The sequence below is a fragment of the Nelumbo lutea genome, chromosome 3 (assembly GCF_056320005.1).
Source record: "Nelumbo lutea isolate HS-2025 chromosome 3, American lotus-T2T, whole genome shotgun sequence".
Classification (NCBI taxonomy): Eukaryota; Viridiplantae; Streptophyta; class Magnoliopsida; order Proteales; family Nelumbonaceae; genus Nelumbo; species Nelumbo lutea.
Genome location: NC_142686.1, coordinates 44,169,739 through 44,197,500, shown reverse-complemented (window position 1 = coordinate 44,197,500; position 27,762 = coordinate 44,169,739). Strand labels below are relative to the sequence as shown.

General features: G+C 33.9%; 1 protein-coding gene across 1 annotated transcript; it reads left to right on the top strand.

Annotated features, from left to right (window-relative positions):
* Positions 1-7,118: 7,118 nt before the first annotated feature.
* On the top strand, positions 7,119-9,179 carry LOC148864600 (trihelix transcription factor GT-3b-like). Its single transcript, XM_088974627.1, has 2 exons — positions 7,119-7,577; positions 7,967-9,179. The coding sequence occupies exons 1-2, from the start codon at positions 7,254-7,256 to the stop codon at positions 8,555-8,557; spliced, it is 915 nt and encodes a 304-aa protein (XP_088830753.1). The 5' UTR covers positions 7,119-7,253; the 3' UTR covers positions 8,558-9,179.
* The last annotated feature ends 18,583 nt before the right edge of the window (positions 9,180-27,762 follow it).

Here is a 27,762-nt window from a genome sequence, read left to right as displayed (position 1 = left end):
AATTGAATTTATATTTTCAACCCTTACAATTATAAATTGACTAAATATACAAATATGGGCATCTTAGTAACCATTAAAACTAACATTATAGCTATAACAAAATGGCTTTATATACTTTATCAAACAAAGAAATGAAGGGTAATTATAGTCCAAAAAAACTTTCACTGTGCATCAACACTTTTATATATAGTATAGATAGTGGTGTTGGATCTAGATATTCTAATAATTAATCTCAGTTTGTGAGAGTCAAAGTTCTATTGAACATGCAAGTGACTTTTCAATTAGGGCATTTTCTAGATTGGAGAGTTTGGGCTTCAAAAGGACATGTTGAAACACTTTATTGCCTTCACCTTTGAGTCCAGATCACCTGCCAATAATAAAATACATTCCAACACCCTACCAACGTGATCTGACACCATACATTTCACACATAATGGGTCCTAGTCTCATGGTGAGATGTGCAGTATCAAATCTTGTTGGTAGAATGTTGGAATATGTTTTGTTGGCAGGTGAAGGTGTTCCTTTTAATAAGTCCTCTACTCCTCTTCTTGCAACCAAACCCGTAGTTCCTTTAGCAGCTCGGTTGGTGTTGATCTTGACCCATAGCTATGGGACTATGAAGGAGGCGCCCAACAAACTGCTTTCTAAGACATGTCTTTAATTCTTTCCCAATAAGCGTGCTAGTAGTGGGTCTGCCAATTGATGATTCTGAAAATGTATTGGTTCCAAACTTTCAATAGAACCCAAAATTGTACAACATAATATGGTGCAATGTTCTTAATTTACTAGGGGTGTTATAAGTTATCCCAAACCCAATCCTTTTAAGGCTGTGTTTGGTTTGAAGGAAAAAGTAGGGCAAGGAATTAAGGGAAATGTAGGGAAACCTTTGCAAACCATATATAGATTTCCCCATATTTCCCTTCACTTCTCTATCTTTTTCTTCAAACCAAACATAGCCTAAGGGCTAGATTTCGATGTTGGGGGAAGTTATTTAAGCTATACGTCCTTTGCAAATGAACATTCCCTAAAAGGTTGATTAGTCTTTTTTTCCTGAGATTCGCATAAAGAGCATTTTGTTTGCTGAACAATGTTACTCTTATGCAAGTTGCATTTAGGCAGCTTAACAGACCATAAAAGGTAGAGACAAAAAAATTGTCTTAATGCGTATTTGGAAGGAAGGATTCAGGCTTCCCAAAGTGGGCCCCATATAAACAGTTTATAAGCTATGTTTGGTGAAAAATCGAGAGAGCCCAAATTGGCAGGCAGTCAGATTTGAAGGGCTGTCCACATCAGCCTCTTTGGATAGCTTGTTGGGAAACTTCAAAGCAGTTGATCAGCTTAGTTGAATCCTTATTTTAGCCCTCTTACTCAGGCCCTTTATACTGGGGATGGGCTTTCTACAAAGGCATTCAGTTGATGGTCAAGTCTAGTATTTGAAAAATCTCCATATCCATTTGCCCAAAATGGTATCATCCTTGGGAAGGGGAATTTCCATGATTTTCTCCATCATTTGCTTTGGGGAGGATAAATAATACCTTGTAAAGCTCAATAATTATTTTCAATTACCTCCTCCCCTGTTTGGTCATGGAGAAATGGAAACATCCAATTGAATGCATATTCAATTTATATATGTTTCCCATCGAACAAATGGATTGAATTACCCATATTCTCATATGGTTTACAAGTATAATCTATTTAAGCCCAAATTAGGGGTGTCAATTGGACTGGATTTGGTCCAATCCGATCCGGCCCAATGTTAGTCCATCACAAATGGATCAGGTTCAATCCAATCCATTGAATATTTTGGACCATTTTGGATTGGTCCAATTCAATGTGTGGACCATTCAATCTGTTGGAATTTGTTTTAATTTAGATTGATTCTAACCCAAACCTGGTCCATTAACACCTATATTCTTATCTTCTATCAATGGACTAGATGTTGGCTCAATCCAATCCAATATAAATTCATTATGGATGGACCAGGTCAAATCCAATCCAATAAATATTGACCATTAAGTCTGGATTGGTCAAATTCAATATGTCTTGTTGGTCAGTCCTATCCGTCCAAATTGATTTTGGTTTGGACGGGGTCCAATCCAAAACCGCTCCATTGACACCACTTGCCCAAATAACCCAATAGTCTAAATTCTAAAAGTTCATATTTGTATGCAAGTAATAAGAATGGGGGTTTGGTTTAGGTGCATAAAATGAGACCAGATTAGCTGAACTCAATGCACTGTATAGCAGGCTGTGGAACCAATAATAATGCCACACTTCAAACTACATAGCAGTTCAAGTGGGGTAGGGATCTGCTACCAAATACAATGCTTCCAACAATGTCCCAACTAGGGGTGGTCATGAGCCGTGCTTTTTACAAGTTATTCGAGCTCGACTCATGAAAATGTCAATTTGGCTTGGTTTAAGCCAGGTTTCGAGCCAAACTCAAGGCCAATAAAACTCAGCTTGTGAGGCTTGCAAGCTTAATCGAGCTTATATATGTATACATATAAAAAAATAATAAATATAAAAATAATATATGTATAAATAAAAATAAAAATATTATATATATAAATATATAATATTTTATATTTTAAATATATAATAATAACTAATTTTTATAATTTTCAATTTTTTATGTCAAATAAAAAATATTTTTTTCATATGTACAATTTTTTATTTTTATAAAACGTTTAGCTCACAGTTGAGCTCGAGCTGAGCCAAACTGAACTTGAACTTACATGCTTTTGACTCAAGCCAAATTCGAGCTCAAGTCTCTAGCTCAAATGATAAGCCAAGCTCAAATAATCAGATATTCAACTTGGCTTGGCTCAAATTCACCCCTAGTTGAATATATCATTGCATCCACACATTGGGAACATCTCCCCATATGTTCCCAATGTGTGACTGCAATGGATGGTTGGGACAGTATTGGGAGAGATTGTTAGTGTGGATTAGTATCAATGTTGCATAGTATGATGAAAGGGGAGAAAAGAAAAAACTAATAACACAAAATCTGGACCATCAACTTTGCTATGGCTATAAGGCATGTGTCCTTTTCTATCTTAATCAGGGGTATCAGTGGGCTCTTTCTCTCTCACACGAGACTTGGGATTTAGTTGCATCCATCTCAGATTCACTCTCGCCTTGAGAAAAAGGTTTTTAGGCTCAGTTTGAGAAGAGTGCGAATACAAATATGTTCAATGCAAACCTCATATAGTATTTTTAAATCTTATATATATATATATATATATATTTGCATTCTTTAAGGCTCTATTTGTTTACGCTATCATTTTGTTTCGCTGACAAATGCATGAAATTGCAAATAAGATAGAATACCGAAATAAATCAGAATTGATACCCAAATCACTTTTGCTTCTACACTCCTCTTGAATCAGTGCAGATGAAATTGCTCTGCAACCAAACATGGTTTTTAAAAACGAACCGGTGACTGAATCGGTCAGGGGTCCAGTTATCGGTTTGAACGGTCTGACCATTTGACTCGAATGGCCAGTCTGTTCTTACAAAAAAAATAAAAAAATGGAAAACAATCAAAATCGTTCGAATAATTAACTAATCGATTCAGTGGTTTACTGAGCAAAATCAACGATTTTAGGAAAAAAGCAGTTTTAGAAGAAAACAAAATCAGTCAAATGACCGATTCCCGGTTTTTCCGATTTGACCATCCAATTTGGTCCGGTTTTGAAAACCATGCAACCAAATCAGGCCTCAATGCCAAATTGATATTTGAGCTGGACCGCTCTTTCATAATTAACCCTAGTCCATTGTCTGCTATTACAAATTTTCAGCCAAAGCCTAGCCCATTTATTTTTGAGAATTCAATATTAAGTTTAGGCCCAGATGATGGTTCTTTTACTAGTACAAAGTCTAAGGCCCAGAATGTGCTTTGTTTGTTTCCGCTAAGAAGAGTGATAAGGTGCTCTCGTCAACTTTTAGCTCCATGTATGAATCAGGCCCTATAAAAATCAGTATGATCAGATGATCTGATCATGACAATCATGGGCCCAGGACTTCAATGAATGTTGGACAAGATAGATCGAGGTGTCTCAAATTAAGGTTTTAAAAGGCCAAAGGTGGAGATGAGGCAGTTGAGTGTGAAGGGGATGAGGTTTAAGTAGACCTGGCAAAAAGTTGACCCAACCTGTGAACCCAATCCAACTTGAAAAAATAGGGTTAGGGTCTCATATTTAGCTAGTTGAATATGGGAATGACCTTGTCCAACCCAACCCAAAACAATAGGATTTTATATTTGGAATTTTAAGATTAATTTCTTTAATTTTGGTGTTTTCATGTATTTTTCCTTTATTTTTAAATTTCAATTATTGTTTTTGGGATGATCCGAATTGATCCATGGGTCAATCCTAACCTGAAAATTTAGGGTTAGGGTCTAATATTTGACAACCCGACCCAAAATCAACCCGAAATGTCTTGACCCAAACTGAACCCGACCCACCCAGCCCAATTGCCAGGTCTAGGCCTAAGTGTGTTTTGAGGCATAATATTAAAAAAAAAAACTTTGTACCTAATATTTACCAGAGAAAATGAATGAAGGAAAGATAACTCTTCTTCTTTTTTTCAAACCCAACCTGAATTTGACTCGATCAAGGGACCAAGCTAGCTAACAAGTAATATGTTATTGAAAAAAATATATGTCCAAAGTGCCAAATTTATCAATTTTCTTTTCTTTTTTAATTTTCTGTGAGTTGATTATTCTCCTTGTGGTCTAAGGTTATTGAGTTTTTATTATTATTTTTTAATTCTTTGCAATTTCATTATTGATAAAAAATGATTCGCAGTTCTATTGGTTCGTTATAGACTTCTGAGTTTTAGCTTACAAAGTAAAGGTTATTTGGCTCAGGTAACTCTTGCGCTTGTTTTCTACGATGTTCCCCAAAATATGTCCCTTTTTTAAGTCTCACACTTTACATATCACATGGCCAAACATTTGAAAGCCCAAACCTCTGATAATTCAAGACCTAAGCCTTTGGCAACAAAGACAAAAGACCATCGAGGTCCTTAATTCTTTGGTCTCACCTCAGTAGGCCCCAAAGGCCCAAATTATTATGATGGGGCACCAAGGTTCAAAGTAGCGATACATTCGTCATGTCGGTAGAGGTGTATTGGTGTGTATCGTTACCTGTTTTTTTTTCTTCAAATCTGGTTCAGAGGGGTTGGTTTAAGGTCCGATCACCCTCTGAACTGGTTGAGACCCCAAAACACCCCCTGTAAGAGTGTATCAAAAAGTCCTCAATATGATACGTATCGATACTTTGAACATTGGGGCACCCATTAAGAGAGTTCAGATTTGTTTTTCATAAAATACATCTCACACCAACCTCACAGCATAAATGTTCCATATGGTCGAGCCGAGCTGGTAAGCTAGCTCATAGGGCTGGCTGCAGGATACGCTAAGGCTGCTTATTCTTTAGTGTTAGTGCCTGCCGTCGATAGATAGTTCATCCCTTACTTGGTAGTTCAGGGCGTAGGCGCTCTTGTCTTTCGTGAGTGTGGGCGTTAGGCAGGACTATTTGCTGCAAGTTTGTCTGGGGAGCAGATCCGAACTCACTATTCATCTTAGTCAAGCCACATACAGTTCCCAATCTTATTCAACCCAGAAAAATTAACTTTGTTCTAGGAAAGAAGTGTTCACACAGGCATAAAGAAAACTTAGTCAATTATGTGGGAATCTTAAACGATGAAGAAAAATGGCTTTCACACGTATGGAAAAACAAAAGCAAGAACAAAAAGAAAATTGAGTATCTCTGATTGAAAATTTTGGAATCTTTAATCTTCAATACGGACTTGACCCAAACCTAGAAACAGAGAATCAAGCAAACTTCTAAAACTTAGGGGAAGTCCTTTCTCAGATTCCAAAAGTACCATAACTCATTTCTAGTTTCATCTTTAAGCTACACAATTGTCCTTATCTTTCAAAAGAAAGTGAGGAAATATAAAGAGATTTTGTGGGTGAAATTAATGCCCGGTAAAATCTTCGACCAATGTTGTTAGAAACAGATAGATGAGAATCTTCACCAATTCTCAGGTCATCCAGTCCGGTTTTCAGAAACATGATTTACACATTGTGAGAAAGGTATCTTTGCAATATAATTTATATTGGCTTCAGTCTTCAAGAGCATCCCTTTGGGATTGCTTATTGAATATATGAGATTTTGGGTTTGACTATAATACTCGAAAGGTATGATATCTGAAAATTTTGTGACCAATCAATCCACATCATAAAACATTATAATCAATTGATTTGCTCCTCTTACATGGACCTCACAGTCCCATCCCACCATATATGGGAACATTCCATTTTTTTGTTTTCTTATATTCATGGGGAGATGTTCCCAGTACATGATGGGATGGGGCTGTGAGGTCCATGCGAGGTGTGTGTTTTATGAGGAATATATCCCGATTCATTTTAAAAATAATGTAGACCAAAATAGGTCAATATAATGCAATAAACACTTTTCAAAATGCATTTGAAAGAAGCTAAAAATTTTGAATTTATTCAAAACAGGGTTATTTTTTTATATAAAGGCCTCGTTTGTTTTTTGGTAAGTTATTTACCTGGGTAAGTGCATTTACCCGTGTAAGTGTTTCTTTGGATAACTGCATTTACTCATGTTCTTTTTTTCCCATGCAAACAAAGATAATGACCATTTTAGCCATAAAAATACACTATTAAAAGGGGTATTTTTGTCTCATTTAAGTATTGACAGCTTTCCCTTATGGTGGGAAAGTTATTTACCCACCTTGGAGATGGGTATCACTTATAACTTTCCCTGATCCCTACTTAAGCTGAAAAAAGAATATGAAATTTTTGGTTAATGGAAATCAAAATCCCATTGACCAACTTTCCTCCCTCTCAAAATCCAGAAAAAGAAGGTGCTTTATCCAATAAGCACTCCCTAACGGAGGCTTAATCGGTTTAGAACAACCAAACCCGGTCCTGGCCCATTCTATATGATTGGGTCGGTCGGTTTATGCCTCACCTCACAATCCGATTAATAAAGAGATAGTAATAGTGGCATTACTGTAATTTGGTCTAAGACCATTGACAATTTAAAAACAGGATCCTATAAATAAACGACTGTGAAGAGACTGGGGAAATTGGACTTTGTAGTCTCCTGTCGGGGGGAGAGGGAGAGAGGGAACTCTGAGAGTGGGAAAACTGAAGGCAGACGCCAAGGCATCGGCTTCCACTGAAACCCTAAACCTAGAGGGTGAAGATGATGATGGGAGACGGAGATAACGAAACCCTAGGTAGGTTGAACATGATGTCAGTAATGCCGTTGCAACTGAATCGGGCGGCGATCTCCGGCGAGGTTTCGACGCCGAGCATGCCTATGAAGGAGGACCGAATTCCCCAATGGGGCCATCAAGAAACCAGAGATTTCATTGCAATTCGCGCTGAGTTGGAGAGGGATTTCACGGTTGCTAAGCGGAATAAGACGCTCTGGGAGATTGTCGCGGCGAAGATGAAGGAGAGAGGATATAGAAGGACCCCTGATCAGTGCAAATGCAAATGGAAGAACCTCGTTAATCGCTATAAGGTCTGTATTCTATGCATTAAATTTCATTTGAATTGCAACGGAAACAGTTTCGCAGATCTTTTAAATGGCTCTTTTTTTTGTTTGAATCTCGATTTCCATGCTTCTTCTTTGAATCAAATAAGACAAATAAAAGAGAACCTGATCAAATTTGGATTTTAGTATATTATTGTAGCTTTGAAAATCTTCGGGATTTAGACTTGATATTGAATGGATGACTTTTTACATTAGAGAATGGTTGACAAGAGAAAGTTAAGATTCTTTTTCAGCAATTCGGTGGGTAAAATAACTGGATTTTTTTTTTTTAATTTCTCTTGTAAGTTTTCTAACTTGTCCAGATTTCAGACCCAATTATTTGATTTAATTAGTTAATTTGATTTATTTACAAACAGGGTAAAGAAACATCAGATCCAGAGAACGGCCGGCAATGCCCCTTCTTTGAGGAGATACACGCAGTTTTTATAGAACGAGCAAAGAGCATGCAGCGTTTACTCCATGAATCTGAGGCTGTGTCTGCTAGGCAAGCAAAGAAGAAGGCAAAGAGATTGAGTGGTGATCAATCCTCCGATGGTTTCTCAGAGGACGACGACGAGGATGAAGATCACAGCGAAGAGGAGCGGCCTTCAAGGAGCAACCGGAAGAGAAAACCCGATAGGCGGACGACTACGTTGGACAAATCATTACCAGGGTCAAATTCTAACACTGGTAGCATTCAAGAGATGCTTAAAGAATTCTTTCAGCAGCAGCAGAGGATGGATATACAATGGAGGGAGATGGTGGAGAGGCGGGCACAAGAGAGACAGATGCTGGAGCAGGAATGGCGGCAGTCGATGGCGAAGCTGGAGAGGGAGAGAATGCTTCTGGAACAGGCATGGAGGGAGAGAGAAGAGCAGAGGAGGATGAGAGAAGAGGGAGCCGAGAAGCGGGATGCCCTATTAACAACTCTGCTGAATAAACTCCTTGAAAATCATCATCATCGATAGAGACAATAAATTGATTTTAATTAAGTATCAAATGGAGCATTCTCCAGGTTCTAACTGAAAGCAGATGAGAAAAATTTGCTTATCTTCTGGGGAGACTGTAAAGAAGTGAAAAAGAATAAAAGAAAATTTATACAGCAAAGATATAAGTTGTTGTAATTGGGTTTATACACTGGAAGAAGAGAAACGAAAAAAAAAAAAAAGCATTATAATTTGATTGAGAGTTCTGAACTTTTCATTTTTTTTTTTTCTGTAAGTGAGATCGAATTGTGTGTGAGCATTGTGAGGGATGGGTGTTTGTTTATTTGTTTGTTAAGGAAGGCTTGTGATCATAGACAGTTGAGAAGTTTTTGAGGGATTCTAGTGAGGATTGAGACCCTGGCCCAAATTATTCCGACTCACTCAAGGACAAAAAAAATAGAGGGTCCATTGCTTCAGACTTGTTGATGATCAATTGAGTAATGGACGAACTGGTGGTGTCTGTGAAAGCTGCAAAATTGATATATCCTAGTAGTCCTTGGTAGAAGCAAAGCAAAAGGATGTACATAGGAATCTGTTTGCATTGTAAGTTGATTCCAGAGTTCTGTATGCTAATTACTGAAATTAAGCTGATGTAACTTCAAAATGGAGTAATGTCCTTTTGTAATAATAGGTCTCATTTCAACCATACATTAGAATCAAATCAAAATATGGGTTCTAAACTTCTTATTTCAACTATATACTAGAAACTTCTTCTATAAAAGGCAGCCCCGCCAATGCGGGTCACGTATACAGCCTTACCCCTGCAATTGAACACACACCACCACTCTGTTTCCAAAAACTCTTTATCTATCAAAAGGAAAAGTTAAGGCTAGAATGTGTGAATTTTATGACATGAGAATGACCTCTGACCACACAATCACCCTTGTATCGGTATGCGTTCCTCGTTATTGAGATCATATTGGCGCCCCACAAGTGCCCCACTGCACCTCCCAGGAGATGTTTCCAAATGCCCGCTGGGATGTGCATGTGGGGCGCCCTCTCTTGGGTGCCAATGTGATCTTCTCGTTATGGCATTAGGTTTTATACAGTTTGTGGTTGAGTTTAGGGGCTTGTTTGTTTGCATTGAAATTTGACATCTGAATGACTTCAAAGCTATAATAATTACATTTAGAGATGCATTTGAATTATGAATTTTTCTTGGCTTTAAAGTTTGACATGGTATTTTGAAATTTGAATGCTCTGTTTTGAACAAAGGCAATTAAGCATTTTAACGCTAGATATGGAAAGGTTTGTCACTTTGTTTAACTATTTAACGAAGCCTCATTAGCTATCATTTATCTCTTAATGTTGAAGAGAGACCATACACTTTTAGCAGGCTTTGAGAGAGACCCCATGTAAAGTTTGGTCCCTCTTTTTGTTTTCTATTTTCTATGACACTACTATCTTCTGCATGTCACAAGGGTACCCATTTCCTGTGACCCACATGGACTATAGCTTTTAAATTACAATAACCTTTTATTTAAAATTTTTAATAATTAAAAACAACAGCAACAACAACAACAACAACAACAACAACAATAATAATAATAATAATAATAATAACAATAATAATAATAATAATAATAATAATAATAATAATAATAATAATAATAAAGAGCAACAAAAACAACAACAATAATAGTTTTGTCTAATTTAATTTAATAATGGATTATTAAATTAATTATTTTAATAATTAAAACAATTTTATTATTTCAAATAGTTATTTTTAATAATTAAAATAACCTTTTTAATCATTAATTATTATTTAAATATTAAAGTATATTAATATTTAATAACAAAAATAATAATTACATAAAATTTTAATTAATATATTAAAACTCTTAATTATTTTAATAATTAAGATGATTATATTAATGATTAATTCTTAATTAATTAAACATACCTATAAATATTAACAATAAATAATTACTAAACATTATAAATTAAAATAATTATTTTAACTATTTTATTTTATATTGGTGATTATTATAATTTATATTATAAATTATTGAATAATTATTATTTACTTATTTAATTTTTATTACATAAAATAGAATATTATGTACTAAATATTTATTAATAACTAATTACTCATTTTAATTAATAATGATTAATTGTTTCAGTAATTGGTAATTAATTCATTAATAATTATGCAATTAGTTTATAAATAGTTATTCTAATTAATTAATAAGAAATAACTATCATTAATTATTAATAATTAATAATAATTTTCATTAATTATTAATAATGAACTACATAGTTACAAGTTATGTACCTATTAGAACCATTGTTTATAATTAAGGTTTTTTATTAATTATAATAATAATAAAGGTTTATTGTTATTATTATTATTATTATTATTATAATAAAGGTTTTTTATTATACAAAAACACATAATATGCATGTTTGTGCATTGGGTGTATCAATACTTTAAACACTGAATTTCCCATTATCAAATATATGATTCTTGCCATCAACCAAAATCAAACTTCACCATTTCAGCTATTTATTTATTTATTTTTGGGAGAATGATAGTTCAGCCCAAGGTCATAATTTGTAGGCTCAAAGTACATTTGGGGTAGGTGCAAGCTTGGAATTGATATGAGTGCATAGAGTGTGGGTTTTTGACATTTTAAATGTTTATAGCTCTGCAGTGAAAATCAGAAATTTGCATTAGGCCTGTCCGTACTTCTCCATTTATTTTCTGCTTTAAAAGCTCAGCTTTAACACCGTCAGGGGTTAGAAATTATATAGTACACGGGGCTTTAGGATATGACATTCTAGACTTTATTCCTGATTTAGCCTGCAAATATTAGCTCTCCTCTAAGATTACATCAAAGAACTAATTGAGCCCAAAAAACCGGTTTCTGTAATCTTAATTAGGCTAGATATAAACAGGGTTTAGCAATGGATCGGCATCTGCCATCATGAACTAGTCTTTAGTAGGCATTGGTAGGGGTGGCAATTGGGCGGGTTGAGTTGGGTTTGGTTTGGGTTGATTTTCAACCCAATCCATCTAACCCACCAACCCATTAATGACCCAGTTATATAAAATTAAATGGATTGGGTTCAACCCAAACCTGCTTTAACCCAATCCAACCCGCCCAAACCCATTAATCTTATATTTATGGACTTAAAAAACAAACTCTCCCTCTCTTAACAAATAAGTTGGTTGTAGCTTGGTGGTTATTATAGTTACTATTTACATATGTGGCGAAGGTTCAAATTACATTACATGCATGTTATTTTTACACAAGCGATGAAGCCATTTGACTATGTTTGAATTTTGGGTTTGACCGAACCACTTAGGTTTAAAACCGGTTAGACCAACTTAAACCACTTAAGTTCAAGGGTGGTTGAACCATTTAGATATGTATCAGTCTGGTCAGACTGGACCAATTCAGTCAATGGTGGATTGACTTGGACCAACCATATCAGGTTTGTGCACAAGCTCGGGATCAGACTGGCTGACCTTCGGATTGGGTTGTGCTGGTGTTGGTCGGGCAGACAGTCCAGACCGAGCAAAGGCTGAATCATCCAGCTCAAGTCGTTCAGATTTGGGTCAACCCGGATTGATTTCTATTGGGTCAAGTCAGACTTTGTGAACATTGGTTGGACTGGATTACCTAAATCGGACAGAGCAAGCAGCACCAAATCATCCCGCCCGGGGTCTATTTCGGATTTGGGTCGACCCAAATCAGTATATGCTGGATTGGGTTAGACCGCATTGAACTGGTCCGAACTCGGGCCAAATTGATTTGGATTTATGTTGGGTGAAGTATATTGATTCAAGACAAAACTAAATTTAGTCAATAATTAATAGAAAATTAATGCATTAATTATAAATTATTTAATTCAAATGAAGAAAATAAAAAAAAGGCTAAGGAGTTAATTCTTATATCTATAATGGTTAACCCAGTGGTTATCCACAATCCAACCCAAACCAGCCCATTTAAATGGGTGGATTGGGTGATGGGTTGATCACACAACCCACCAAGTAAATGGGCGGGTTGGATTAAAAATTGCCACCCTTAGGCATTGGACATGAATCAACAGTCTTATTTTCTGGGTTTGTCTTTGATCCCTGTTACTTTTCAATGTCACTTGTCATACAAGTTTTTTGAATATTTCCTTGTAAATTTGTATCAACTGTTAATAGGCTGCATTTGTTTGATATACAAATGCCGAATCAGGGTATTATGTATCATGTTTCAAATTTGTAAGCATTTATTTGACATGAAAAAAATATAATGATTAAGAGGTCAAAAATGTATTTTCTAACATATTTGTATCTTGAGAATAAAGCATTATTGTACCCATTTTTTGATACATTTTTGTACTTTTCTGATAATTGGTGTATTTGATGAAAAGTTTAAGGCATTTAATAATATATTCTACACTTTGCAACGATTTCAAACAAACAGAAAGAATGCAAAAAATGGGTTACATTGTGAATTCATTTACATTCTTGAACCAGAAATAGGGTATTTATGCAGAATACATATTTACATTTACATCATAACCAAACACAGCCTTAATGAAAGGAAAAAAAAAAAAAAAAAAACTTGTTTTAAGTCTTATTCAAACAAGTATTGGGCTTCTTGAGTTGGATTCAGTTTGGGTTGGGCTCAAGTTGGCCCATTGCACTCTGGATCTCCTAGCCCCAAACCGTTTCCATATCCATATGCTGATGCACACAAAATACTACCGCCCTATATAGGGAACATCTTCCCACAAATGACAAGGGGAGATATTCTCAATGGGCGCCTGTGGTATCTTGTGGGTATGGATGTGGGAGCAATTTGTGGTTGTAGGTGGCAGATTTGAGCTTGGTCCAATATTCATTTCTGTTGTTTTTCTTATAAAAAAAGGGTAAAATAATTGTACCTCTTTTGGGGATTTCAGTGATATACTTAGGCCTCCTCTTAGGTTTGAATTTCTATTTGCTGAACACAAAGGCAGTGAGCAGACTGTGGAACTGTGGAACCAACGATAACACCTTGTCACTAGTTCCCAATCTACTTGTGACCCTTTATTTTCTGCCCTACTTTCTCATTAAGAAAAATTCCCCTATTGAGCTAACTTGCCTTTCTCAAGTCTCTATAGGTATCCTGAATGGCATAAAGTGATGAGTGAAGAATTCGATGCTTCGATGAAAATGGAACTTGGACTCATTTTAAGAGTTTTGTTGTAAGAATTCTATTTTCTTTTAGTGAGGAAACTTTAAGAAAATTTATAAATTAAAAAGAAAAGAAAAATGGGGATTTATTGGATTAAACTTGTAAGGAAAAGTATACCTAAACATCGAATGCTGGGAAAAAGAAGGGGTCCATTTTCTTATATCCCAACTAGAAAAAGAAAAATAAAGAGAAAGGATAAAAAGATGAAGGGCAATAATTGGCTCTTACTATGTTAGAGGACATGCACCCTACCACCTTAAATTCCTAAACCCTAAACACTAAACCCTAAATCTTTAATCCTTAACTTTAAAATTCTAAAAATTTAAACTCTAAACACTTGTGCCCTAAACCCTCTAAATCCTAACACTAAATCTTAAACATTAAAAACTTAAAAATTTAAACTCTAAACACTTAAACCCTAAACCCTATGCCTCTAAACCTTAACAATAACTTTTAAACATTAAAATCCTAAAAATTTAAACTCTAAACACTTAAACCCTAAACCCTAAATCTTAAATCAAAAACTCTGAAATCTAAACTCTAAACCTTAACCCTAAAACTTAAAAATCTAAACTCTAAACCCTTAAACCTCTAAACTCTGGCACTAAATCTTAAACCCTAAAACTCTAAACATCTAAATCCTAAGCCACTAAACCCTAACCCTAAATCTTAAAATCCTAAACCCTAAAATCTAATTAATAAACTCTAAACCCTTAAATCCTAACCCTAAATTCTAAATTCTAAATTCAAACTTTAAATCTTAAACCCTAAATCCCTAAACCCTAAAATTAGAATGTAAAATGACTATGGAATGACACATGTCCTCCAACGTGGTACGAGCCAAGTATTTTCCAAGGGATGAGGGAGGGATAGGGGAAGAATGCAAAATAGTTGAATAAACTAAAAACGAATACCCCTAGCTCATCTGAATTCCCAAGAAGTAAACCAAATTCCACAATTTCTGACTTCTCTTATCTCATTTACAGCAAGAAACAAAGCTTCTAAGATTGCGCCCAATACAGCTTCTTCCACACCATGAGCACCACCGGGAGGACCACCTGCAGCCATAACAAAGTGTTCAGGTCTCCTGCCCATGAGAATCCTACTTGCATGAGATATTTCCGATGTATCCTGTGGGTGAAGAATCTGGAACTGCATAAAAAATAAAAAAACAGTTAAACAAAGTAACAAAAAACCAAAAGAACCAAAAGACCAATCACGCTTAAATGAAAGTTCCATAGATCTCTCCCACTGGAATTAAAGCCTCTCGATGACATCCCATTTTTTCTTATTCAAAGATCTGTAATTATCAAACTGCGTTATTTCATAATTAATACATGATAACACCCATAATTAAAGCCTCTCGATGACATCCCATCATGCACCATCCAAATATAGTAAACGGTTACAGCAATCCGTTCCAAAAACTTGTATTTAGACTCTTTATCAGCGAGGCTGTTCACAAACAAATCCAATTCAACACAATTCCTGATGAAAATTGAACCTCATGGGATACAAATTAAAATTCGCTGATATGATGGACAAAAATCTTTAACCTTGAACTGACCCTTGGAATTTAGGGTCCAAACAACTTTATCCATATTTCTCCCCTAAAGTACATGCGTATTACAAAGACATTATCAATATCATATATTCGGTCCCCCATTTTTTCCCCAAAAAGATGCGGTGGACATATATAAAGGCAATGTGTCAAGCTGGCACTTTCCTACTTCCTGATTTTCTCTTCTCTTGGTATTTATCTATTTTTCTTAATTTTTTGTATTTTGTTTTATTTTAAACATATGAAAAAGTAATCATTATATATTTAGATTAGATCAATAAAATTGTACACTATTATAGAGAAAGAGACTTTTGGGTTTTATAAGGCCTCTTATTTTAATGCATGTTATTATTACATTTAAAAATGGCATTTAAAAGAGAGGAGAGAGAATAGAAATACAACATAATGAAATAAAATATTAATAAGTCAAATAAAATAAATAGGTTGGGGTTAAACAGCCAAACATAAAACATCAAAAATAAAAATATTAATTTAAAAACCCATTAAACTTTCACTTAAAACAGACCATTAAGATCCATTTTCGATGAGACCAGTTTCCCATAAAAGGGTTCACATATAACTGTTTTAAAATGGGTCCATTAAAACCGTATGCTAACCATGTATATTATGGGTAATAATAATAATAACAACAACAACAATAATAATGAATTATCAAATAAATAATCATATTCATAATCATAAATAATAATAATCACAATCATAAACCAAATATATTGATAATAAAAAATTAATTTAAGTAATAATAATAATAAATTATTTTAATAATAATAATAATAATAATAAATTATTAAATTATTAAATAACTTAAATAAAAATAATTATTAAATAATAGTAATAAAAATATTAATAATATAAAATATTAATTTAAGTAATAATAATAATAATTTGTTTTAAATAATAAATTGACTTTGTTTTGGCCATTCTTATTAGAGTTTATTTTAGCTTTTGGCAAAGTGATTAGACAATTCTTTTGATTGCTTCAATTTGTTTATAAATCTTAATTATTTCTTTCGTGATTAACAAAACTTGTGTAGTGCACTGGTCCCCGCTAGTAACTTACTAAAATTCCCATGAGGGTTCATAGGGGCTCTAAAAAGTCTCAACACACAAGGCCAGATCTGCATATTGAAAGGGTTGTTTTAACCATTTGAGAGACGTTTGTATAAAGAGCTTTAGCAATATTTCTCTAGATTAAAGAAATTAAGATGAATTAGGCCATGTTCGAGAGTACTTAAAAATAAGTGCTTATTCAAAATAAGTGTTTATTTGGGCGGGGACCACACCATTAAGCACTTATTAGTGTTTGGAAAATAACCCCAAAATAAATGCTTATTTTAAAAATAAGGGCTTATTTTTTAAGCCCAAATTTCTAACATCTTTAAGTGCTTATACAATATGCACTTGTTCAATTTTTTTCTTCCAAAATTATCCCTAATTGAATTTTATAAAAGTGCCTTTTGTAAAAGTACTATTATAAAAGTACTTTCACAAAAGTGCTTTTATTAAATATTTTCATAAAAGTACTTCTATAAAAGTGCTTTTGTAATAAAAGTGCATTCATAAAAGTTCTTTTGTAAAAATACTTTTATAAAAGCACCTCTATAAAAGTGCTTGTGTAAAAGTACTTTTATAAAAATGCTTTCGAAAAAATTTGAAAGAAAATGAAAGATAAAATAGTCACAAAAGCTTATTTAAGTGCTTATTGGAGAAAAAGACTACAAAATGTCCAATTTGAAATAAATGCTAATTTTTTAAAATAAGCACTTGAAAAAGTTAGATGCTAAATGCAAATAAGTACTTATTCAAGTAAGTATTTGTTTTTAAGCACTTATTTTTAACATAAGCAATTCCAAACATGGCCTTAACCATTTAGCAACATAAAAATAAATAAATTGCAGGTGGCAGACATCAAAGTTGATTGAATATATAGGTGATTTTTGTTTGAATGTCAGTTTATGAAGATGGCCTCTTTATCAAGGTGTGCATGAGTAAGTATCCTCACATGTCATTGCCCGAGGCGAATAAGATTCCAAATGTGGGCCCCACCCACCCACTCCACCCCGAGTTGGGATGTGCTCCCAACAAAAAAGTATACCAACACGCTCCCATGAGATTAAGATCCGCCATAAGGTTGAGACCCACTATTTTTTGAGAAGTGCACAAATAGATCATATTGGATTAATGATTTTGTTGGAAGCAGATCCGTTTTCTGCCACCCTATCATAACTAAAGAGTCATATTAATATGTAGAAAATACAATGAATTTTAGGGAAATTTATAGTTTACTCCCTCATATAAATTTTTATTGATTTTCTCAATGTATTGTCATAAATTTCCACCTATGCAATAGTATTCCTTTTAAATTGTGATAGATTATTCGACCTGTCACTATTTCCAATTGTACAAGTTTATAAAATTTATGAGGTGGAGGAATCTCTCCCCAAGTTAAGTTCATGAGATCAAGTAGAATCCAATGTCATAGAGTGACATGCATGGTTGTATGATCGTAGTTTATTAATGAAGAGTGTTCTTCATAGAATCATATCGCATTGTTTAGTAGCATTTTCCATAAAGAAAAAAGGGCCCTTCTGGATTTAGAATTTGTGGAGTAGATTCACAAATACAATTGTCCAACTAATGTTATCTCAATATTTTGAATGGCTTAACCATATATGTCAAGACCACCATAACTAAAGAGTCATACTATTATGTAGAAAATACACTAAAATTTATAGTTTACTCCCACTCATAAATTTTTATTGATTTTCTTAATATGTTGTCCTGAGCTTCCACCTTACAATAAAAAATTGTGATAGATTACTCCATCTGTCGCTATTTCTAATTGTATAAATTTATAAAATTTAGGGATAAATTGACTGTACTCCACCTCAGAATTCTAAATTCAACTGCAAGCCTACAACATTTCAAAATTATAATTAAATACCTCCACCTATAACACCCATACCCACCCGTGAATTGGCATCAATTCTAAACTGGCACCTACCCCAATTGTATGGTAGAGCTAAGATTTGTTGGGGTTGACTGAACAGTAAAAACCCCTAAAATAAATTATGAGGTGGAGGAATCTCACCAATTAAGTTCATGAGATCCAGCAAAATCCAATGTCATAAAGTGAAATACATGGTTGTATGATCGCAATTTATTAATGAACATGTTCTTTGTAGTGCGCTGTATAGTAGCATTTGCTATAAAGAAAAAAAAAGCCCTTCTCGATGTAGAATTTGTGGAGTAGATTCACAAGTACCATTATCTGAATAAGCATTTATTTTGGGCCAGGACCACACAAATAATCACTTAATTGCAGTTGGGAAATAAGTTTGAAATAAGCACTTATTTAAGAAGCTTATTTTCAAGTGCTTATCCAATAAGTGTTTATTTCCTTTTTGTTTTATTTCGGCACGCCACATCATTTTAAAAATACATATACTATCCCTATTTAAAATAAATGCTTTTTCACCAAATACTCATAAATGCTTATTAGAACAAACACTTGTTTTTAAGAACTTACTCAAAAATCACTTATTTCACTCCCAAATTTAGCTTAATGTTAGCCCAACAATTTGAATGGCTTAACCATATATGTCAAGAACATGTGCAGGACGTATGACTTACACGTGGCCATATGGGTGTAATAATACTTACATCTTACCATTGAAATTTTGCATCTTATTCAGAGCAAGATGCCCTCATGTTTCTTTGGAAGAGTTAAGTGGTAAATTTCAACTCTCTTCCCCTCTATTGATTAAAATTTCCCTCATGTCAGTGAATTGGGTTGTCTACGACCTTCTTTAGGTTTATCTAACATCTAACTAATTACCCTTTTGTAATTTGAGGGGTAAGTTAATTTTTTGTTACACCCCCAACTATCATGTCCTTAGTTCTGGTGTTTGGTGTTTGAAAGTAGGGGGTATAAGTGATTTGAGCTCAACTCACTGGATATTTGGCTTGAGTGGCTTGTGAGCTTAATCAAAAGTATTTAATTAAATATAAATTTTAATATATTTTTATTTATAATACTCTCAGTGCATTATGTTCTTTAATATTTTATGGTTATTTTTACTTAGTGTGACTTATTTAACAAGATACAGTCTTCTATTATTAATTAAAATTGTATAATATAGGTATTTAAGCTTGAGTTCAAGTTCGATTTTGGTTCGTTTGTAATGAAGTTAAGTATAAAATTTATCCCTTTATTGATAAACTTTCCCAAATACACATGAGTACATCAATACAAATAAATTTTAAAACATTGAGATGATTTGGCATCCCTTTAGGCTATGTTTGGTTTGAAGGAAAAGGTAGGAAAAGGAAGGGAAAGATAAGAAAACCAATACAAGGCTTGTAAAGGTTTCCCTACCTTTCCCTACCTTTTTCTTCAAACCAAGCACGGCCTTAATGTTTACAAAATAAAGAAGAAAAAAATTAGAGTTTCGATGATGTATATATGGATACGCAATGAATCAGTGATACGGGTATATGATATATTTTGATACTTGCTTGAGGAGGTGGGTTGGTGAATGAGAGAGTAGAACATAAATTAGTTGGAATGATTTTACATCCAAATTCAGCAGGGATAGCTTGTTGAAATTAATGAAGTAGTAAGGAATAATCCTTCCAACACTCTTAATATGTATTGTCATAATAACTTTACTTTGAAAGCTATATGCATCAGGCCAATTCTATCCAACAAAACAAAATAAAACTTATGGTTAATGATGGAGAGTGATTATGGTTAATTTTTTGGTTAATGATCCAACTTTTCAAAGAAACTTATGATGTCATAATTAAATAATAAATATTTAAATAGTATAGAATTTTGTTGAAAATATTTAGAAACATTTTTATTGTTATATATTCATCATATTAAATAATAATAATAATTGTTATTATAATTTAAAATTTTCATGTACAATGCATATGCACATTTACTTAAACATTTAAGTATATTTTTAATCATATATTATTACTTTTGTTGATTTTCAATGTCTATTTTAACTATGATATATCTAAAATTCAAGTAATTAATATGAAGAAAAATTTCTCATGTATAAGAATTAGATAATGTATCTAAATGAACCAAAAAATAACATTTTTTTAGTGTGTCCACATCAAATTTCTACTCTTTCAATAAAGCCTGCATATGTTTTCTTTTACACATGGATCATATCATGAGTGTTGATGCAACAGTTATTAATAAAAAGCCAGTGATTATTTTTTCTAAAGATAGATGCTCAAATTCCTATCTGTTTTTCCACTACATCACTTGAAATATTTGCACCTATTACGCCTATTGTAGGAATCATTCATTTGATGTTTCTCGTGTTTTCATTTTTTCATCAATTCTTTTAATACGGTTGTATGGACATTTTGTATCAAAATTGTTCTTAACCAAATAGGTTTTATTTTATTTTATTTTTCATTTAAGTGGAAATTAATGCCAATGTGGCGCTGTTGTGACTGTTTCCAGTAACAACGATATCAAACACCTCCTAAATTTCTATAAAGGGAAAATGATAGAAAGCTCCCTTGGGTCTTCTAAAAATCCTATAGGCCTTTTCAGTGTTTTGGTCATAACAAAAACCTCCCTTATAATTTTAAAGTTATTAAAATGCCCTGATTACTATTAATACATTACTGAATACAATTTAAAATTTTAACTTTACCCTTTATTATTTCTGCTCTTCTTGAGTGAACTTAAGTATGCAAATGGATCGGATCATGATCCGATCTGATCTGAGAAGATCCGATCCAATGTGTTATATATTTATAAATATAAATATATGCTATTTATTTATTTATTTTTAAATATATTATTTATATTGTATTTTTATAAATTTATTATATTATTTATTTATTTATTTTTATAAAAACCATGTATAAATATGATGAAAATAATTAAAAATACTTGTATGTTTTGTTTTTTCTTTATTTAAATTGGTATGTTTTATTTTTTTTCTTTTAATAATTTTTTATTTTTTAAAGAAGACAAGTCAGATCAAATCACATCCGAAGATCTGAAGATCCGATAAGGTTCAAATTCAGATTGAGTCCTATCAGATCCGATTGGATCGGATCCGGCATGAACAGTGTCTGATCGGATTCAAATATACCCTGATTCAAATCCGTCTTGATCCATTTGCATCCCTAGGTGAAGTAAGGTCAAAAGGAAGAAGTGAAATAAAAAGAAGTAAACCTATACTTTTCATGGTATTTTAGTAAAAGTTCATTTGAATCCCACCTCAAAGTATCAATGCACTATGTCTAATGCAGGGCATATTGGTTATTAGTCATTAGTACTCTAGATATTCATAATTAGCATCTTTTAATTGTTTTTATGTTAATATGTCATAAAACATATACATTGAGAAATGGTCATACCAAAAAGATAAAAAAGCAGATGATAGTGTCGATCCAATAGAACTTCTGGGCCATGTTTGGTTCAAATCTCATTCTTTCTCATTCTTGCTCAAGATGAAATTCTAAAATGGATAAGAATGGGTAAAATGAGAAAATATTTCTATGAACCAAATGCTTTTTTCCTAAAAAATGAAATATTTTCAAACTAACAAGTGTCTTACGTTGCTTATTTTCATTCTTAAAAAAAAATCGTGTTAGGAGTCATAAGCCACCAACCTTGGTCTCTAAAATCATCAGCATAGATGTTTACTAGTAGGGCTATCAATTGGATTGGATTTGGTCCAGTCCAATATTGGTCCATTTACAAATGGACTGGACCAAATCCATACAAACCAAGTCCAATCTAGTCCAAATAAAATGCAAATGGAACCGATTGGGTCTAATCCAATCCAAATTGAATCAAACATCAAAATAACATGAAAAATCTAGAAAAACTACAATACTTGCTACAATCCAACCTAGCCCAATCAAAATGCAAATGGTACAGTTTGGGACCAATTCAATCCAAAGTGAATGAATAAATGCACTTTTGTAAAAGTACTTCGATAAAAGTGCTTTCATAAATGTACTTTGATGAAAATACTTTCATAAAAGTGCTTTTGTAAAAGTGTGTTCATAAAAGTACTTTTATAAAAGTATTTCCATAAAAGTACTTTCTTAAAAGTGTTTTTATAAAAATGCTTTTATAAAAATGCTTTTCATATAAGTGCTTTATAAAAGTGCTTTCATATAAGTGTTTTACTTTTGTAAAAGTACTTTTCATAAAATTACTTTTATAAAAGTGCTTTTGTAAAAGTGTTTTACTTTCATAAAAGTACTTTTCATAAAATTACTTTTATAAAAGTGCTTTCGTGTAAAAGTACTTTTATAGAAGTACTCTCATAAAAATACTTTTATTTCATAAAAGTGCTTTTGTAAAAATACTTTATAAAAGTGTTTTTGTAAAAGTACTTGCATAAAAGTGTTTTTTACTAATATTAATTAACCCTTCCCCCCCCCTCCCCCCCTTATCTCTCTCTCAAACATGTTTAATGAACTAGCGTTTGTGCATTTCTGGTGCACATGACAATTTCAAAATAATAATAATAATAATAATAATAATAATAATAATAATAATAATGAATGATGTTCTTATATTAGAACTCATGTAACAAATTAAAGATAAATAATTGAAGTATGGTGTAGTAGGGGATTGTTGCCTTTCAACCTAAAGATTTTGGTATAAATCTTGTTGTTTGTAATTCATATTAATGTTTTCAAGAATTGATTTACCTGTCATTTGGACAGATTTATTAGTATGGTTTAATTCAAATCATTAACTTGATCAACAATTAAAATCTATTTGACCAAGTCAACGAAGCATAGATATTAACATTAATTCTCTTTTTTTTCGTATTTTTTTATTAGAGTAAAATGTGTCTTCTTCTTGTTTACAATTTTATAGCAAATTGAATCAATAATTAGTTTTTAGCGAGGGAAATTGGATCATAGTTCAAATCCTCTACAGTTCACCCATTACACTCGGGCCAATCATGGCAGTGGTTGGGGTAATTGTGATTAGCCCCATATTATATGTAGAAGAGTAGAGGATGTCAACTACTAGTGCTTTTATGGGCTTTATTTGGTTCGTCTTCAAAGTACGTACTTACACATCTTCACGGTGGATGTTAAATTAAAGCCATCTTTAAAACTTTTCAACAAAACAAAACAGAGGAGTAGCCAGACTCTAAGTCCTTGATTTCTCAAATAGGTTCACCAGAATCTATATCAATATAATTACATTAAGCTGAAATGTGTTGAGGATGAGCCAAATGGAATTTAACAGTATTTTTTACATTTTTTTCATAGAATGTCATTCTCTACCAATTCTCTTTCCTTTGTTTTTTCTTTTCTTTCAAATTACAAGAATGTCATTCTTTCCTACCAGTTCTCTCTCTCTCTCTCTCTCTCTCTCTCTCTCGCTTTTTTTTTTCTTTCAAATTGCAAGAATGCCACTCTCTCTCTTACAAATTACAAGAATGCCATCTTTCTCTCTCTCTTGCCTTGCCATCTCTAGGGATGGCAATTTCCCCATAAAACCGAGGCCCCACCTTGCCCCAAACGGGGCAGGTTTTCCCCGACCCTAAATTACAAGAATGACATCTCTCTATCCTTATAAATTATAAGAATGCCACTCTCTCTCCAACCGAGGGAGACTTCAGCTCGACATCTCGGCTGCTAGGGGACCTACAATCAAAGGTAGTTGAGTTCGAGCCGAGCCAAGCTCGAACTTCTGAGCTTAAGCTCAAGTTTCTAATTCGAATTGAGCTCGTGATAGATGACACCTCAACCCCTGAGGGGGACCTCGGCTTGGCACCTCGATCACTGAGGGAGATCTCAGCTCAGCACCTTGACAACTAAGGGAGACCTCAGCTCGACACCTCGTCTGTTAGGGAAACCTCAACTCGACACTTTAATAACTGAGGGAGACCTCGGTTGGTTACCTCGACAATTGAGGGAGACCTTGGCTTGGAACCTCGGCTCGACACATCAGTTGCTTGAGAGACCTACAATCAAAGGTAGTCAAGCTTGAATTTCTGAGCTTTTGACTCAAGTCGAGCTCGAGCCTGATAGTTTATGAGCGAGTCCCTGCAATGTAGGGCCCCCTTCGCTAGTAAATATATTAAGCCGAAATATGTACGTAAGAAGGTATGAGGATGAGGGAAATGGAATATAACAATATTTTTTGCTTTTTTTCATAGAAATTACAAGAATGCCACTCTCTACTAACTCTCTTTTTCACTTTTTTTTTCTTTCAAATTATAAGAATGCCACTCTCTCTCTCTCTCTCTATTTCTTACAAATTACAAGAATGCCATCTCTCTCTCTCTCCTTATAAATTACAAGAATGCCACTCTCTCTTCAACTGAGTGATACCTCAACTTAGCATCTCAGCTGCTAGGGGACCTAAGATCAAAAGTAGTAAAGTTTGAGTTGAGCCGAGCTCAAGCTCAAGTCTCTAATTCGAATCGAGCTCGATCTAGATGACACCTCGACAACTGAGGGAGACCTATGACCAGCACCTCAGTCACTAAGGGAGATCTCGGCTCAGCACCTCAACAACAGAGGGAGACCTCAGCTCGACACTTTGTCAACTAAGGGAGACCTTAGCTCGACACCTTTCTTGCTAAGAAAACCTCATTTCGACACTTCAGCAACTGAGGGAGACTTTGGCTGCTTGAGAGACCTGTAATCAAAGGTAACCGAGCTCGAACTTCCAAGCTTTTGACATGAGCTTGAGCTCAGGTGTCTAATTCAAATCAAAGTCGAGCTTGATGGTTTATGAGCGAGCCCCTGCAATGCAGGGCCCCCTCCTTAAGTCTATTATTAATGACGAATGAATGAATAAAATAATGGTATTAAAATTTGGGCCAATTTCATGTAAAAGTATAAATACATACAAAATAATACAAAACAAGGTTTTGCACTCTATGTATTTATATTTGTATTCCTTTTAAACTAAGCTTTACAGGAAAAGCCATGGATGGCTTGAATCAACAGTTTATTGAATACCTCGGCAATTAGGCTCAGTTTGGATTTTGCAACAGAAAAAAGGAGTTGGGTTTCAGATGTTTAATTTTTTGTGTCAAATTCTTTTCTAACAGTAACAGAAACAGTACTTTGGAAAAATTAATATTATTGTTAGAGAAGGAGCATCGTAGTAGTACTAGGATTATAATATTATTTTGATGGTTGATTGGCACAAAGATGAGGTGCTGTCTCCTCTAAATATTCTGCAATAAGCCCTACCACGCAATTCGGCAATTCTTAAATCAAGAAATCTGACAGGAATTTGCTGATTTCCTGACCTATATATAACCTCTTATATGGGTTGGGTCTGGTGGCAAAATAGCCACTAATCAACATTCACGGGCCATCAGAAAGATCAATTAATAGCTGGAAAGCCTTTGGGATGAGTTTGCCTCTGTAACCGATTTATCTGACTGTAATTATGGTAGTGCGTTGAAACACTTTCTGGCTGAAGGAGAGAGAGAAAATCCATCAGTACCTTATGGGATTAGGAGATTGTTTGGAACCGATCCTCTTGCAACTCCTCAACAAGATGTATGCTGCTCTTAGCTAGTTGTTGATTAAGAGTGCGATCAAATTGCAATCTCTTTGAGAGCTCCGCCCAATCTTGATGTTGCAGCCCTGAGTATTTCTTCCCAGACTAACACTACAGAACGACTTCCAAATCCAAGTCGTAACCGGCCATTTCGAGCTTCATGGCTAACCACCTAGTTGGACCAAATGTTCAGAGTCCTCTTGCTGTGAATAAATTTGTGCATTTACCTAATGGCCAGCACCACTATCAATGTTTCACACCATGCATATGCATGGCACTTGCACTATTTCTCTCCATGATGTCCTGATTGTTCCCAGTTTTACCTATAATCTGTTATTTGTTAACAAATTTTGACTAAACAATTGAAATGGCTGCTGGTTCTTTTTTCCTACTACAGCACCCACTACAGTCGGAATGGATGAGCTCCGGGATGGACTCTATTTACCTCCATTTTTCCCCTGCCACATACATCTGTTCATAATGCTACTGCTAGTCCTTCAATTCACTCAGCTATAGCTTATAGTTTATGTTATGGCATCAATGTTTTAAGCCACGCTTCCAAGGCCCCTATGTCTCTTATCCCTAGAGTTCTTCCTATTGGGGTGCACTGAAGGCTATAAGCGATACCTTCTCACACTAATGCTCATTTTTTATTACCATAGTAGATTATTATACAAGATGTACTTGGATCTTTCTTCACTATGTTTTGTTTTATGGTTGAGAGACACAATACCAGCTATCTCTCCGTCCACTAAGATCAGAATTACTGTGGCTCAAGAGGGTCCTTGCTGATCTCAAACTTATATATATAACTTTTAATACAGATTATATTATATTATTTTGGGAAATTAAGAGAATATGGGGATTGGGTTGGGATTTTTAATTCCACTGAGGTACAGGGTGGGGATGGGGTGGGGTATTTGAGTTCATATCAAGAGCGGGATATGTGAAACCCAGTCCCACCCTGCTTCGTTGCCATACAATGTAAAGCCCTAACCAGTTGTGTATATAATCTATACTACTAATAAAAGAGTGAATAGTCATATTTTCTAAACTTTTCATTAGACATTTTTACCCTTTTATCTAAACAATATACAAATGGCATAAAAAAGGGCATACATGTCCTTTATTCTCACTCCAAAAACTGCACACTTATAGCAGTTAAGAAACTACCCACTTATAACTGTGTAAAAATTGCCCACTTATAACAGTTAAGAAATTGCCCATTTATAACTGTTCAAAACTGTCCATAAATTGTAAATAGTTTTGTTTTGGAGATACTGTCACGTGCAAATGCATGTACATGTTTACTAGTTTGATGAAGTGTGTAGATTTACTTGCATAATTGTTCAAGTTGTATTTCAACAATCACATAATTGCTCAATTATGTATGTGTAATATTTCATTGAAGTTGTATTGCTATAAAGTGTGCCCTAAAGTTACTAGGCCATAATGTCTTGCAAATACATAGAACAGTACAAAGTTTCATCTCACAGGCATTCATGAATTGGAGGTTGAAATCATGTTATCCTTCATCGCATTTGACCCTTGACTGATCTCCAGCAAATTTAGGTGGTGTTTGGGAATGTTTTCTGTTTCTAAATGGGATTTTTTTAGTTGTTAGATAAGCACATTTAAGTGTTTGGTGTAACATTCTAAAAAGGATATTTCCAAAATATAAATGGTTTCTTTTTTAAAAAGATTTTTTGGTCATGGAAAATGGGCTTTTTTTTTTTTAAAGGCTTTTTGGTTTTGTAAAATGGGCTTATTTTTTGAAAGGGTCTTCTCCAAAACGTAATAAGCTATAAGCCAAAAAATTTGGCTATTTTCAAAATGCTTTTTTTATGAAAAAACACTTTTTTTTACCAAACGCCAAATCAGG

What these genes read in the sequence shown, in the direction of transcription:
- LOC148864600 (XM_088974627.1), top strand. Translation starts at nt 7,254, where the DNA reads ATGATGATGGGAGACGGAGATAACGAAACCCTAGGTAGGTTGAACATG. An exon ending in ACCTCGTTAATCGCTATAAG is followed by an intron (nt 7,578 to 7,966) that starts GTCTGTATTCTA and finishes ATTTACAAACAG; the next exon opens with GGTAAAGAAACATCAGATCC.